Source organism: Scatophagus argus, chromosome 3 (genome assembly GCF_020382885.2).
Source record: "Scatophagus argus isolate fScaArg1 chromosome 3, fScaArg1.pri, whole genome shotgun sequence".
NCBI lineage: Eukaryota > Metazoa > Chordata > Actinopteri > Scatophagidae > Scatophagus > Scatophagus argus.
In genome coordinates, this window is record NC_058495.1 from 17,448,640 (window position 1) to 17,464,052 (window position 15,413).

Here is a 15,413-nt window from a genome sequence, read left to right on the forward strand (position 1 = left end):
TACGTTATATTAAATACATTCATTTGAAATGTCTTTGGTCTTTTGTTTCTCAGTCACTCTTCCCGTGAACCCTCAACTTTATTAAGTCAACGTTGCAGTGAATTTACATACATGTAAAGGCCAAGCAAGTATAACTGAAGCAATTAAGTGAATGACATATAAATAGCCAACTGTTTTGAAAATCGTTTAAGACATTTTTGATGCGAGATACACTTTTTTGCTGCATTTATTATTTTTAATTTTTTTATTTCATTTTTATAATTATAATTTTCATTTGTATAATTATGCAGTTTTGACTACTGACTAAACTAAACATTATTGAACACTGGGCGATTCAAACTACAACAGGGAAATCATGCTTTTATATTAATGCATCAGTAATAATATGTATGTATGATGTATAATAGTTTAACACTCACAGCATCAATTTTTAATACATTAATTTTCCTGATTATTCTTGAATACATGCATTACTTTTAACAGTATTTTTAAAGTGTGACATTTTTACTTAAGTGATGAATACTTGAATTATCTACTACTTAATTTTAACTGTGTGTCAAAATCCACAAATTTATGGTGTTTAAACTGACACATTTTGTAGATAGGCTGAGTGTTTCGGCTTTGTCAGTCTCTATACATACCCAACATTAGACAGTTGTGACAGTTGCTGCCTGATTCTGTGCAGCACAAATGACGCCTTACACAGAAGCTCTCCAGCCTTGCTTTACAGTTTGCAGCCAGGAGAGAGCAGCACTTCCTCTAACTGCGGGACAACAAATCATGCTCATGCACAGTTGTTATGCCCACATGCGAGCCTGTGTTGTTGGTAGAAATATATTTAAATAAAAAGTGATTAGCTTCAGGCTATTTTGTCAATAATACTGCACAGAGTAGCACTGCAGCTTGCATCACATCAGGCCAGATAGTCGGAATGTGCGAAAGAAAGTTTTTCTTGTCAACTGCGAATGAGACATTGCATTCATGCTCTCCGTCGAACACATTTTGATCAACAAGATCAAAGGCTGTCTGACTCGTTAAAACATCATCACAAAATAATAAGACGTGTCTAAAAACTTTTTTTAATTGCAGTTCAGTGAAAAAGCATAAAAACAGTACGTAGTACTTAAAACACTAATCATCACTCAGATTGAAACAAGAAATAGTTCATGATCAGTTTATTTAAGTTTTGCATGCACAGATCTTATTAACCATGATGAGTACATGGCCTTGTCGGGTCACAGTTAAGTATCTCTGCAGAAAAGATCAGGAATGTACAGTCAGCCTATAAAGTATCTGAAGAGAAAAGCGTATGTATTAAAAAGTGTGCAAAAGAAGTTGCATCTGCCAATCTTTACATGGCAGGGTAGCTCTTAAAAAAAGGGTAACAATACTGCTGTTGATTGGACTGCACAGGTTGAAAGATTTTATTTTCCAATGATGACGTTTTTGTATCCTTTGACGTGACACAACTTGTCACTGTCGAAGTCGACCACCAGCTTTCTCAGCCCAGAACGGGTGGGAGTGAAGTAGATTTTCACCTTGGCATCTTCCCCAGGACCCACCGAGGAGCCCAGCCTGTGGGATAAATATTTACATGTTATATCTGAAAGCATAAATACTTGGATTATCAATTACTACTGACACAGCATTCACTACGTTTCTGACTATTTATGGAGACGATACAGAAGGAGCTGCAAAAAAAGTTGAAAGTAAAAGACTAAAAGTTAGAAGAAGAAGTATGCTTTCATCTGGAGCCTCCAAAGCGCTCTGGTTTCAAGGCCAAAGAAAAGCACTGACCATGAAATAGCATCATGCAAAATTTGAGCTGTCAGATATCCAAAGCTGCAATTATATACCGTAACTGAGTGGATACTCTTTAGTTCACTCGCTGAAAGAGTACAAAGTCTACAAATAAATCCTACTTTGAGCAATAACAAGCCATCTCACTGGCCTTTCTTTCTGTCTAAATCTTGTGTCTGCTCCTCTAAATCCCAGTGCTGTAATTTTTCTTAACCAGCAGGCTCCTGTCCTGACTAAACACTAAGCACATCCAGCCACACATCTGGACGCAGGACCAAGACACTGCAAATCATAAAACAATATAACACATATCTCAGAGTTTGGAAGGCGATTGGAGAAGAGACATTTCCATTACACAAAATCTATGACCCTTGGTTGGAGCACAGAGGCAGGCCATCAACTGAGATGATGCACGACAAACTGAATAGCTGAGTGTTGAAGTTACACAACTAGTGCAACGAGGTGAACGTTGGCATTCCCCCATTGCTCTTTCAAAGTCACTGTGCTCCACCATTGTTTATTAAGTCATCAGGGGTGTTACAGTGAACTGTTTTCTATTATGTCCTCAGGGAGTCCAGCTGGGAATGCTTGAAAGCGCTTTGGAGGTCTTGGATGTGATCACTGTTTAGTAGGTACCATCTTCAGTTAATTTAGACCAGTGGTTCCCAAACTGGGGGGGCGTGTCTATTAGGATGGGGGGCCATGGAGCTATTGAGGGGGGACACAGCAAGGCAAACGAATGAGGCATGCTTGAGCACTGATAGCATAACATGGACAAGTTTGTGTCTTCACCGAGTCAAAGCACAGTTTCCAAGGCAAAGACAAGAAAATATGACGAGGCATATATTGCCCCCAGCAGACCACAGTGTGCTGTGTATCTGAAAGTACGAGCTTCTGACAGTTTGAAACGCCACTTGGAGACAACCATGCAGAAAACGTTTGGGAACCACTGACTTAGACTAAGTCTGCACGCACGTTTGCCATCACAGAGATCAAAGAACGCGTAAGTTGTGAGTTTCTGTAGAGCTGGAGCTCTACATGTGACTAAAGAATGATAATTTGTAGGCACTCATACGACCTCTCAGAGATGAAGCGTCCCCCAGTCAGGTTGGCCCCCTCGATGGTGAAGCAGCAATTGTCCAGCTGCCGTGGCAGGGGGTTTTGCAGGGTAATCTCTGCAGCCATCTTCCGATTCTCCTTTGGTTCACCCAGGATCTGCAAAGCACAGATGCCATTTAGGGTTAGTCACACTCAGTGTTTGCAATAGAGTTTTGTTTGGGCCAAGCTTTTTTCTTATATAATCTGTAGTCCTTTAACTAGGGATGGGTGACCTGGATAGAAAACAATATCATGTTTTTTAATCAAGACTCACTATCCAATTGTGATTTTTGTTTTTTTAATTTCAGTTTTGGAATGCCTAGTGGACTAGAACCAGATTTGAAATTGTACCGTTAAAACATAACACTGCGTGAAAGATAACAACTTCTTTGCGCAAACTGCTCATCTGCATAAGAAAGAGGCCATTAAATATTGCAATGTCAATAATTTGTCTGAAAAGTAGATCGTGGACAAGATCAATTAGAATCGAATAACGCCAGCTCATCACTTTACGTGGATTTTGTGTTCACCTGGTGTAATTTTTATGTTGGCATTTCTAAATCATTGTCATTGTTGTTTTGACTTTGAATTTGCATTTAATTGGACATTGCACATGTCATTTTTTGTCTTCCATGGTGCTGACAGTAGCCCTTTTACACACTGCTGTCTATTAGTTTATATCTCTTGTCACAGGTGATTCTACTCACTCTGACTTTGATTTCAGGATTCTCCAGCACAATGTTTCTCACTACTAGCATTGGCTCTCTGGTGGCGTAGTCCCACAAAAGGGCTGCCAGGCGGATTAAGTTGTCATCAGTGAGCAGGCCACCGTACTTAGAGTAGTTCAGCCTCAGTGGGACTCTCCTCTCTAGAAGAACATGTAGAATATATAAAATACTCACAGGGTAAGTGTATAAAGCATTCACATGTAAACTCCACATGCCTCACCTGCTCCTGGAGAGAGCTCAACATTGAGTAGATCTTTAAAACCACAGTTTCCTCCCAGAAAGCCATTGTAGGACACGGCACAGGATCCAAACACCAGGCGGCACTTCTTCTCGCTTTGCGTGTTGTTAGTAACCACCGCAAACACGTCGAAGTCGCAGCCCTTCCTCATGTCTGACGTGACCTTGATAGAGAGATGCAGGCCTTCATTCTGCTGCTGCTGGAGCAGTTTGTTTTGATGGTTCGCCTTGTTGAAAGTCTCTCGCTCTTCTACTGAGCCTGGCAATGTGGAAGCAAGAAAATCACACCATGAATAACAGAAGTATCAGACAACTTCAGGTTTTTCCTTCCAGAGTAGCTCTACATGTTTAACATGACAAAGGAACTTAGGAGTTGACTTGGGGTCAGCTGATGAAGAACATAAGGTCTTAAACAGCAAGTGGCCTTGATGTGTGAATTCACTGGTTAAGGTTGTGTTTAATGGTGTATTGTAATAACACACCCTATTCAAGGACCAACTCCAGGGATGTTAAGCTATGTTTGTCTGCACTGTACATCCAGCAGTGCACTCTACCTTCAGGGTACTTGTAGAGATGAGTGATGTCCTCTCTGGTGTCACTGCCAACACTCTTTGTGCTGATCTTCTGACCCACCACCGCAGCAGAAGTGACTTTAGATGTGCTGCCATCTTTTTTCTTGATGTAGGTGTCGACATCAGCGTTGACCTCAGCAAAGACAAACGGGGCGTCATACTTGAACGTGAGCTCTCCCTCCTTGATGGCCCTAACGGGGACTGGGCCACAGCAGTACACCCCTACGGAAAGAGGACAATGGCACAACAAATATGACAGAGCCACCTTAGTGAGGCCAAGGCCAAGTATTTTTTTATTATTATTATTGATTACTCTGCAGATTATTTTTACAATTAATTATTTAGTCTATGAAATGTCCAGAAAATGCCATAAGACTAATTTTGCCATAAAGGACAAAATGACAGCAGATTCTTGCAATGCAAACTGTAGATGCATGCCAGTTGTGCTTGAAAGATGGCTTAAATGATCAATCTTTTTTTTTCTTTTGATCGTTCTTTTTGATGATGTGAGAAGTGAGGATTTGCCTGGATCAAAAGTGGCCTTGTGGGTTTTTTTGATAAAGCGTGTTTACCTTCACTCTTCTCCTGAGGTGTAGGGTCACTGGCCTGCCAGCCATTAAAACCAGATTTAAGGTCAGGCCTGGTCATCCAACTCTCCACCCAGCAGTGGTAATTCCTTCAGATACAATACACACATTCAACACTGAGTGTTTCAGTCAGAGTTTCTTGCTTTCAGATTCCAAAAATCTGCATTAGTTCTGACATTATCTTTCCTTGTATTGTAAGTTAACATGTCTGTTTTTCTTCAGAATGCTCTGTATAATGATACAGCATTTTGACTATGTTGATACCACACAACCCTGTTACATGCAAAAAGCATTACCAGATCATTTCTCTGGATTGAATGGGGTCTCCATTTTCGTTGATGTAGCGTTCAATCACCAGGTTGGCGTTGCTGTCGTGGGCTGACAGGTAGTTGGTGACGACTCGGCAGGGGATGCCAAGGGCTCTGGAAACTAACAGCGTATAAAAACAACTTGCATGAGTACTGTGATACTAGGAGGAGGAGCAAAATGTATATCAAAACCGTGTGTTTACATATATGGTGCTATGTTGTGCCTGCTTAAGACAAATAAAGTGTGTTTTTCAGTGATAGGCAGGCAAGCTCCACTTTGTCCTATCTTACCTGAACAGGCCACAGCAGCAAACACCCAGCACTGTCCATAGCGAACAGGCTGACAGGCTTGTGTATCCCAGTTGCGAAGAATCTCCACGCTGCCCCTCCAGAACATGGGGCTTACGCCTCCCTCAAAGCCATCTGTCCATTTTCCCAGCAACACCCCTTTGTCATCATTACAATTCACCTAACAGGAAAGAGGTTTAAGTCTTTTTATAAGTTCAAGCTTCTCTTTATATCTCAAACACTTAAACATATGTATGCAAATAAAAGTATTTCTTTTTTGACCAAAAAGGGGATGGAAAAGAATATGGCTTACCATGGCACTAAGCACTCTGGAGACATAGATGGGATTTCGTCTCCCTGAGCAGTCTTTGCCAGGATTTTTCAGACATTTAGGATTCATGTCCAAAATCTTCAGACAGACATCCAGGATTCCACTTTCAAACTGTCCAGAAAAAATAGTATTACCGCTCATTAGTTCAACAAGAACACGACCAAACACAAAGTAATTTAGATGTGCAAGTCGGCCATGCTTCATGAGTAATGAACTGCTAATGCCAGGCTAACTCAAACTGTATCAGATTTCAAAGAAAAGGCTGGAAACAAAATCAGTTTTCTCCCTTTATCAGACCCCGACTGTCCACTGTCAAATATAAATAATTTCAGCATTCATTTCAGAAATTGCTGCATGTTTGCAGATGTAACACACCATGAATAACTTGATAAGTAGACATCATCCTGTGATCAGAAGTCTGACGATCTCCTCTCTGGCACAATACTCAGTTTGTTGGATGTGTTTATGTTATTAGATGAGACTAACAGTGTCAGTGTTAGTGTTGGTACCTGGCCAAAGTTCCAGGCAGTTGGTATGGGATATTTGTAGCTGCCTCGAAAGATGATGCCATCCTGAGACAAGACGTACTCCACCAAACTCTGCTCATTGTCCATGTATACTGCATCTCCTGTTGCCAAGATACATCACAAAGAATACAATGAGTGTAATAATATATATCTTAAGTGGGCCCTGACTAGTACTGTTGTGATTGCATGGAAACTGAAAAAAAAATAAAATAAAATAAAATAAAAAAATCACACATCACTTTGCAGGTGATGGAGTTTGTCCAATAGAATTTGAACCCTCCACTGAACTCAACCAGTTTATGATTTTAGGAAATGTGCTTATGGGCTTATTCACAAAGAATTAACTAAGAAGATTAATACCACTCTCATGTCTCTCTGTTCAATATTAAGCTAAAGACTGGACGCAGATAGTCAGCTGGCTCTGTCCAAATGTAACACGCTAGCTGTTTTATATGCTAAGCTAAACTAGCTGCTTGCTGTAGTCTTATATCTATCACACAGATATGAGAGTACTATTAATCTTCTCAACTCTCAGCTGCTGAAAATAGCTCACAATAATAACTTAAATAGAACTGCCTTTGATTCTGAATAGCTCGTGTCTGAAACCCACTGTAGAATGACACATGGTTATCGAGGCACTTTGTAGTCTAGGATGGCTACTAAAAATACACTACATGACAGCATGATGTGTGGTGTGTTTACCCACCTGGGCACCATGGGTTAAAGAGCAGGATAAACTCAATCCGCCCTGATTGCCCCAGGGTTAGCGTGTAGCGGCCTATAGGTGCGTCAGGGGCGGAGCAGATGGACAAGGACACCATGTCCCCCGGGGGGCTGGTGACAGCTGCGCTCCAGCAAGAGGTGTCGATGTTGGCTGACAGACCGAAGTAGGCCCTGGTGCCATACTGCTCAGAGGGTTGAGGACCTGCATGTAACAGCATATGTTTAGAGCCTGGAGACTGACAACATGTGGGAAACAGCCAGGAGATCTTAGTGATCTTAGTGATCTTATGTCCAGGGCCTTAAAACTCACAGGGTACATTTTCATTGCTTTCCCAACCCTGCCTAAATTTAGTTCAAACATCTCTGGAATCCCATCTCATGCATGGAGAACATAACTGTGTAATAGCACCCTATTATGACCAAACCTGATTGGGAACCAAGTTTCCCTGAGGGACCCAAGCTTGGATTCTGGTATGTTACATAAAAATCATTTGTCTTCACTTTGGGCCAAAGAGTAAATTCTGTCACATCTTCCACCCACTACAGCCAACAAATCCAAGTGCAGTTTTTTTTTGTATCACTTCCTTCTCATTGGGTGGAATTAAGGGTCCAACTCCCTATTATATATCCAACTATGCATAAATGTCAACAGTTGTCAGTGTTATCAAGGGTTATACAGATGCTTTCCTGTTGGCAAGAAACACTTCCTGTTCAAAAAGGACGGCAAGAAACAGCTGTAATATCATGAGAAGTTTATCTAAAAATGAACTGAGAAGAGGAGACAGAGTTTTCATTGTTTTTCTTGTGTATTCAGAAGGCAAATGTATGACAGTACAGTATGCAGAGCTCCCAAAAATAACAGCTGCTGCCCTTAACAGCGACAGAGCCAAAAAAGGAGGAGCTGGAGTTAACAACAATAATATTAACTAACAGAACATCTTACAGCTACTGTAAGTGAGCTCCTGGTAAAAGCCATCACTGACTAACAGAGGAAAATGACTTCCTTTTCCTTTCCACCAGTGTGACCGCTACTTGCCCCTCTCATCTGTGAAATCACAATAGGTAAAACCCAGAAAAATGTCAGCAGAAACACACAGTGGGATTCAGCATAGCCCTAATTTCCTGAATGAGAGGACGCAACCACAGTGTTTTTCATTCATGCTCTGTTCATTATGACACTTTTTTTTTCATCTTGTGAAAGTTTTCCTCATTTACATTTTAGAATGTTTTGATGCAGTGTGAATGACTTTATACAAGCTAAATCTACACAAAAGAACACTCATGGAAAAATCGCAGAGTTATTTAGCACTAGTTAAACAAATCAGTTTGTTCTGAGAGAATAATGTAAAAAAAATAATAATAACAAGGTAAATAATGAGTAGCACCTGTTTCTGCAATGCAGTCAAGAGAGCTGACTCCTGGTTGGTAGCTTCCAGAGGGAAGGTACAGGCTGATGGTGAAGGTTTGGCCCCTCCTCACGATCAGACGATCCACACCGTTGAGATCAGTTCGATGGTCGGTGTTGTTGAATTCACACTCCAGGTTCCAGCGATCGATGTCCAGAGCTTAAAAGAAGCCAGGGCATTTAAGAAACAGAGAAACTTTAAAAGCACATCAGAGATGCAGAAAAAGCATCATCTTATAAGGACCGAGTATTTAAACTGCTCTCCTTTTAATGTGACCGTACCCTTAGAAAAGATTATTACTCGTCAGTATCTTGGTTACCGAATTCTTGATGCGTGCAGTCCTATGTAACATTTAAAGAGTATTTCAGTATACTCATCTAAACGTGTAGAACAACAGGGTCTGTTTTCGGTTCTTTATTATTTTTCAAATTTAATAGGTGGATAATGTATATGTTTATGGAGCACTGCAAATGCCGCACAGTCTCAATGAAGTGGAACTCAGAAAACTATAGCTGATACAGGATATTTAATTGAATTTACAAGGTACAACAACAATTAACTTTTTCACTGCAGACTTGTGGTGAATTAATCCAAGAACTGGTTAACTAGAGTCTGGATTTTTCCATTTTGCAGCAATGAGTTTTTATATTTTCATTTTATGTCTTCTGTGTGATTTCAGCAAAAAAAATGTGTAAAGATTTACTATTAGGTCATCAAAACTAATTCTGTGGACTTTGGGATTTGGGAGTTCAGGCCACTCGCAGTCATTTAAGGTAAGATCATTTTGTTTCACAGGGCCTTCTGTGTGGATTTACCAAGAGGTAAACACAGACCGAAAGAGCCTCCCAGTGAAGTGTGGAAACCCACAACCACCCCTTCTCTCAGGATTGCGTTGTGACTAAAAGAATACCACCCTCTGACTTCCTGCTTGTTGGAAAAGTTTGGGTCTCCTTAAATAATGCCTCCACAGTCCTCCTGCTGCCTCACTGCTGGCTGTGCTGCTCCATGACATGTCAGGAGGTTGACCTCTCTCCGTATGTGTGGAAGTGGTGTCAAGGCTGGCCTAGACTTGAGCAAACAAAGACTAAGCTGCAAAGACTTCCTGCTGTTTTACATGAAGTCCGTGGGGGATCATTCCTCTGCATTTCTCTGATGTTTTACTGATCTTGACCTCAGTTTGGTTCTTAACTGAAAACATGTTAGTGTAGCTAATTGAGGAAATGACTTAAAGATGGCAACAATACCTTTTCTGCATTGCTGGAGAGCTTACACAGAAAACTATGAAGCCTTTGCTTTGTGCATTCTCCCACATTTGATCCGTGCAAATATCAGATGAATCTCATCACTGCATTAGAGCTCAAATGCCTTTACGCAGTTTATTGAGGAACCATCTGGGGGATGAAATATCTCGCTTGGGTCCTAGAAATGTATGGGTTTTTTTTTTTTATCACTTTTTCCTTTTGAAGAGAGACAAATTTTACTGTAGTCGCACTTCAAGGCAAGAGAGTAGGATTAAACAGACCCTGAGCTTATGTGAGCCAAAACCTTCAGAAACAGCATGTGAATGGTGCAATGGGAGACCGACGTCATCCTGCAGCAATCTGGGGTCCTTTTTGTGGCTATGTAATGGATATAAAAGGAAATTCATTTTGATTTGCTCCCAAACTGCAGAGCAACAGCATGTGTCATTTCAGGTAAGGCAATTTACTGTATCTGGCACAATAATTTTTAGAGTTACGTAACTTGCAGCAACACAGTGCTCTTAATACGCAAAACATGGGCAGAGATTCCACAGTGTTGAGACTGCCTTCCTCACTAATCTTCACATACTGTAAATGCACACCCTCTACTCCCACTTTACCAGTCATGATCCACTCCACAGAGAGACCGTCTCAGTAAGCAGCACTGGGGCCAGCACGAGCTTTATTAGGAAATTAAAACAAAATCGAGCTGCCGTCACCTTGGTCATACTGTACCTTGGTACAATAAACACCGGTTTAATCCTGGAAAAATAAATAAGCAAACTCCTGTTAGAAGTGAAAGGAGTTTTCAGTGTTGCAGGTAACACCCATCCTGACTTCCCACAATTTCAATTACAAGTAAATGCTTTGTGAATGCCATCCCCATGCTGTTTATTCTACATGCAAGTTTAGCAGTAGTTTAAGTTTTTGTCCATATTTGCTAGTTTGCTTGCTAGTTTTGCATGCTTCTTTGTATTGCAACCCTGGCACAACAATTTCCTGCAGGATCAATAAAGTTCTCATCTTATCTTATCTTATATCTGTATTTGTTTGTAGGATATAGCTGCCCCCATATAGCTTACTAACTGTGAAGAATAAATACATCAATGTGAAATACATTTATGTTATGACTTCACAATAGTCTGGTCCAGTTTGCAGGTTTTCTGTTTCTCTCAGTTAAATAACCGCAAGCCTTCTCTACCATAAAATGTCCAACAGCCCTCCTAAAGATATTGTTGGTATGCTACACATTTTGCCACACAGGTCTATCACAATTTCAACCTTCAGGTGATTCAGAGCAAGCCCAGAGGTTTGACTGTTTGGGAAGTTTTGAATGTCTGTCCAAGGGCTTTAAGCAAACTGTTTGTTGGGTGGTGTGTGTGCCCATTAAGATAACATAAGTTAACTGGGGGAGGCTCCAGCTGCTCTCAGCTGCGATTATGTGTTATGTACCAGGACAACAATCATCTACTCAAACACAAGGGTTTTTTTGATGCATAGGTCTTCATATCTCTGATGAATTTGACAGAGTTTATCCTGCAGCAGTGAAACCTGCTATTAAGCGCAGACTGTGGTGTCTAACTCAGCTTTTGTCACCTTTATTACTCTCAGACATCATGTCTACAATATGCATAGTGACCGCAATGTCCTCAACTTAGTAAGATATTTGCCCTTCCTGATCATGAACTCCTCACTCAGTTAGATTTAAAGTTCCATTGACACAAACACAGGAAACAGTGGGAGGAAAACATCAGAGTAAAAGTGCTTGGTGGACAAATAAATACAGACTGTGTTAATATGAGTAAACATTTCTGCATTTTTAAGCATATTGCCCATCTCCCAACTATCCTATTTAACGTAAGACACATATATTTCAATATCACAGGCAGTTTATGGCTTTTTAAAAATAAAAGTAGGCAGCTCATAACTTACCTTGAGCCATGACTGTTGCTGCTGCTGCTGTGTTCTTTGAATGAACGGTGTGCTCAGTGAATCTGCAGGTCAGAGGAGAGTAATGTGTCAGTCCTCGGTTATCTCGGTTTTATTTGTAGTCCTCCTCGTGCTGGTCTTGCCGGACTGATGGTGGGCGTGACGCGACCCTCCCCTGGAGGAACGCAGCCCTTTCCGCGTGTCCTCACACGCGCACGCGAGCGCACACACGTTACCGCGTTGCGTGTGTTCACCAGTGATTCATGACGAGCTTTACGTCAGAGTACTTCTTGTGAATAAAATTAACCCTCTGAACTTTTTGGCCTTTGGTGCGGTGGCAGCAGACCATTAGGCTTCAGAGTGAGGAATAATTTCTGCAAAACTATTAATAATAAGACAAGATTAAACAACACCACTGGAGCTAATGTGGTTTCAGAGATGATGGAAACTATAAGCAGGTTACTGGTCAGCATGTACGTGAATGGAGAATGAATGAAAATGGTCATTCAACTCAACACAAATCGATTTTTAATTTGTAAATTATATCAAATTTGAAAGTTTAATGAAAAAAACTGCACACTGTCACCTGAGTTGTCAATGATGTGCGTTAATATGTTATTTATATGTTAATTACATGTTAGAGACAGCAGAAGCTAAGTTGCAATTTTTACAAACACCGTATTGTGTCAAGTATAATAAAATTTAAAAGTAGATTTGACAAGTTCAGGTCATTGGAAATGTAATATACTTTTCTGTATCACCCAAAGCCAAGAATCTGATTATATTCTCATCTCATGTCTCCATGAGCGAATGCCACAGAATGTCTGGAATAAAATCATTATGTCAGTCAGTCATTTATCATTCATTTCAGTCCAGTCCCATTTTATTTCCACAGCAGATAGCTAAGTGTTTGTCACTTAGACACCTCGCAGACATACATACAATTTATTGGCAACTGTTATACTGTTATATTAGACCATATCTGGGGTTCAGGAAGGTTATTCAACACAAATGATAAGGGTGTTAATATTCTTTATTCGCTCTCTCTTGCAGATAAATTCAAAGACAATCAAAAACCAAAAGTGAATATCCTAATAAATATTTTCTGTATATTCAAAATCTGCAGCTTTTTCCTCAGCACCACAGATTTGCAATGTTTTGAACAACCATGAGTCTCACATGAACAGCAAAAATCTATATTTCCGACCCGTTTTTAAAGCTTCACACCCTCACTGAGGATGAATGTGCTTGGCGCTGAGTGTGATTACATCGTTGGTTTTGGTCTTTTCATGGCATTTGAAAATGAAAAATTCTAATGTGAGTGTACCCTTAGAAAAGATTATTACTCGTCAGTATGTTGGTTACAGAATTCTTGATGTGTGTAGTCCTATGTAACATTTAAAGAGTATTTCAGTATACTTATTTAAACGTGTAGAACAACAGGGTCTGTTTTCGATTCTTTGTTATTTTTCAAATTTAATTGGTGGATAATGTATATGTTTATGGAGCACTGCAAATGCCGCACAGTCTCAATGAAGTGGAACTCAGAAAACTATAGCTGATACAGGATATTTAATTGAATTTACAAGGTACAACAACAAATAACTTTTTCACGGCAGACTTGTGGTGAATTAATCCAAGAACTGGTTAACTAGAGTCTAGATTTTTCCATTTTGCAGCAATGAATGTGGTTTTTTATATTTTCAACAGACTGGCATTCAGTATCATTTTATGTCTTCTCTGTGATTTCAGCAAAAAAAATGTGTAAAGATTTACTATTAGGTCATCAAAACTAATTCTGTGGACTTTGGGATAAAAAACAAACTTGGAGTTCAGGCCACTCGCAGTCATTTATGGTAAGATCATTTTGTTTCACAGGGCCTTCTGTGTGGATTTACCAAGAGGTAAACACAGACAGAAAGACCCTCCCAGTGAAGTGTGGAAACCCACAACCACTCCTTCTCTCAGGATTGCGTTGTGACTAAGAGAATACCACCCTCTGACTTCCTGCTTGTTGGAAAAGTGGAAAAGCAAGAGTGTGATTACATTGTTGGTTTTGGTCTTTTCATGGCATTTGAAAATGAAAAATTCTACACTAATACCAGTCTTAATAAATCATATCAGCTGCCATGGAACATCACGACAAGTTACTGCAATTTGTTCATTCCTTGCGTAAACTGCAAGCACCATTTTAGGCTACATCAGAGCAGAGGCATCCCAAAGAAAATGTGTAGTGGATGAAGTAAAAAGGGAGGTATGCGCCCATCTTACAGAAAGACAAATTGTATAAATAACTCTTTAAGTCACCGCTGAAGTGAAATGGCTGCTACAGCACTCAGTGTAAGTATACACTTGCCTATCTCCAGGATAAAATCTGGCAACAAGTAGTAATTACGAAATAATAGGCAATAATTACTTTGATAACTATATGTAAAAGGTGAAGCCAGTCATATGGTTTGAAGCACTCTGGGCAGACTAGTGTTAACTGCAGACACAAGTCTTGGCTCCAGAGTTCGGGCATTACATCAGGAGAGTGAATTCAGTGATTAACAGAGATCTGTCCAAACCAGCACAGTGGAAATGACTGAGAACCTTTGCCAACGCGGGCTTGGCTGCTTTAGGGCAGACTATGGCATCCATCACCTGCACTCACTTCCAGATTAAATAACACCAAATGTGTGTGTGTGTGTGTGTATATATACGCTTATTCCTGTAGTTGTGAGGACAAAAATTTGTTTACACAGTCACATTGTGAGGACTTGCCTTGAAAATGCAAGTCCCCGCAATATAAATCTTTAAGTATTAGGGTGAAGACTTGCTTTAACGTTAGGTTGAGGTTAGGGTTAGTATTAGGCAAGTAATGATTATTGTTATGGTTAGGCGATGGTTAATCCTCCAGGAAATTGATGCCTTAAGTCTATGCAATGTTCACAAAAGTGATGGGAACTTGACTCTGTGTGTGTGTTGGTGTGTGTGTGTTGGTGTGTGTGTGTGTGTGTGTGAAAAACGGGAAGTCAGATTGTTTCAGAATTGAAATGACAGAAAAAACAGAGAACCACAGGAATATTTATTGTAAAATCCTCTTTCTAAAGATAAAGTGGCAGCAGATGACTGATGAATTATAACAAATAGGCAGTGTATTGGGAAGTTTTTGCTTTTGTGTCTGGCAAAAGCAGCTGATGTCACACAAAGCAGGGACTTAACATACGAAAGAAATATCTTGAACTAATGGCTTTGTGTAAAAAAAAAAAAACAGCAACAAAAAAAAAAATCCATTTTCTGGTTTTAACATAAAGCTGACCTCAACTTTCACTGGATCAAATTGGTCATTGATTTCAAAACACAGCTGGGTTCAAGCACAAATACAATTGTATAGAATGGATAAAGGGAAGTGAGACTTTTCTCATATTGCAAAAACCCTGGTCTTTGACGTAGAAGGCACCTGTTAAGAGCAGATCAGCATAAGATTTTCTAATTTTCTTTCAGTGGAAGTACTGTTGTTAGCAGTTACATAAACTGTCTGTGACGCAGTTTAATGCAGCTTGGTGGGTACGAAGTTTGATTTCTTCACTGCACTTTTTAGAATGTCATCATATTGAATAAAGTGACTGTCTGTATGTATATATTTTTTCAAATGG

General features: G+C 40.0%; 1 protein-coding gene across 1 annotated transcript; it reads right to left on the minus strand.

Annotated features, from left to right (window-relative positions):
- Positions 1 to 1,158: 1,158 nt before the first annotated feature.
- tgm2b (transglutaminase 2b) lies at positions 1,159 to 11,936 on the minus strand. Its single transcript, XM_046384313.1, has 13 exons — positions 11,779 to 11,936; positions 8,585 to 8,764; positions 7,183 to 7,401; positions 6,459 to 6,577; positions 5,932 to 6,060; positions 5,622 to 5,799; positions 5,319 to 5,451; positions 5,008 to 5,111; positions 4,418 to 4,657; positions 3,847 to 4,122; positions 3,606 to 3,766; positions 2,879 to 3,015; positions 1,159 to 1,575 (listed from the first exon to the last, which is right to left on the minus strand). Exons 1-13 carry the CDS (start codon positions 11,786 to 11,788, stop codon positions 1,425 to 1,427), a joined length of 2,037 nt encoding a protein of 678 aa, XP_046240269.1. The 5' UTR covers positions 11,789 to 11,936; the 3' UTR covers positions 1,159 to 1,424.
- Between the last annotated feature and the right edge of the window lie 3,477 nt (positions 11,937 to 15,413).

Excerpts from the sequence above, each read along its gene's own strand:
- tgm2b (XM_046384313.1), bottom strand. Across the intron at positions 5,800-5,931 it reads CCAGAGTGCTTAGTGCCATG|GTGAATTGTAATGATGACAA; the intron begins GTAAGCCATATT and ends CTTTCCTGTTAG. Across the intron at positions 4,658-5,007 it reads ACCTCAGGAGAAGAGTGAAG|GGGTGTACTGCTGTGGCCCA; the intron begins GTAAACACGCTT and ends CTCTTTCCGTAG.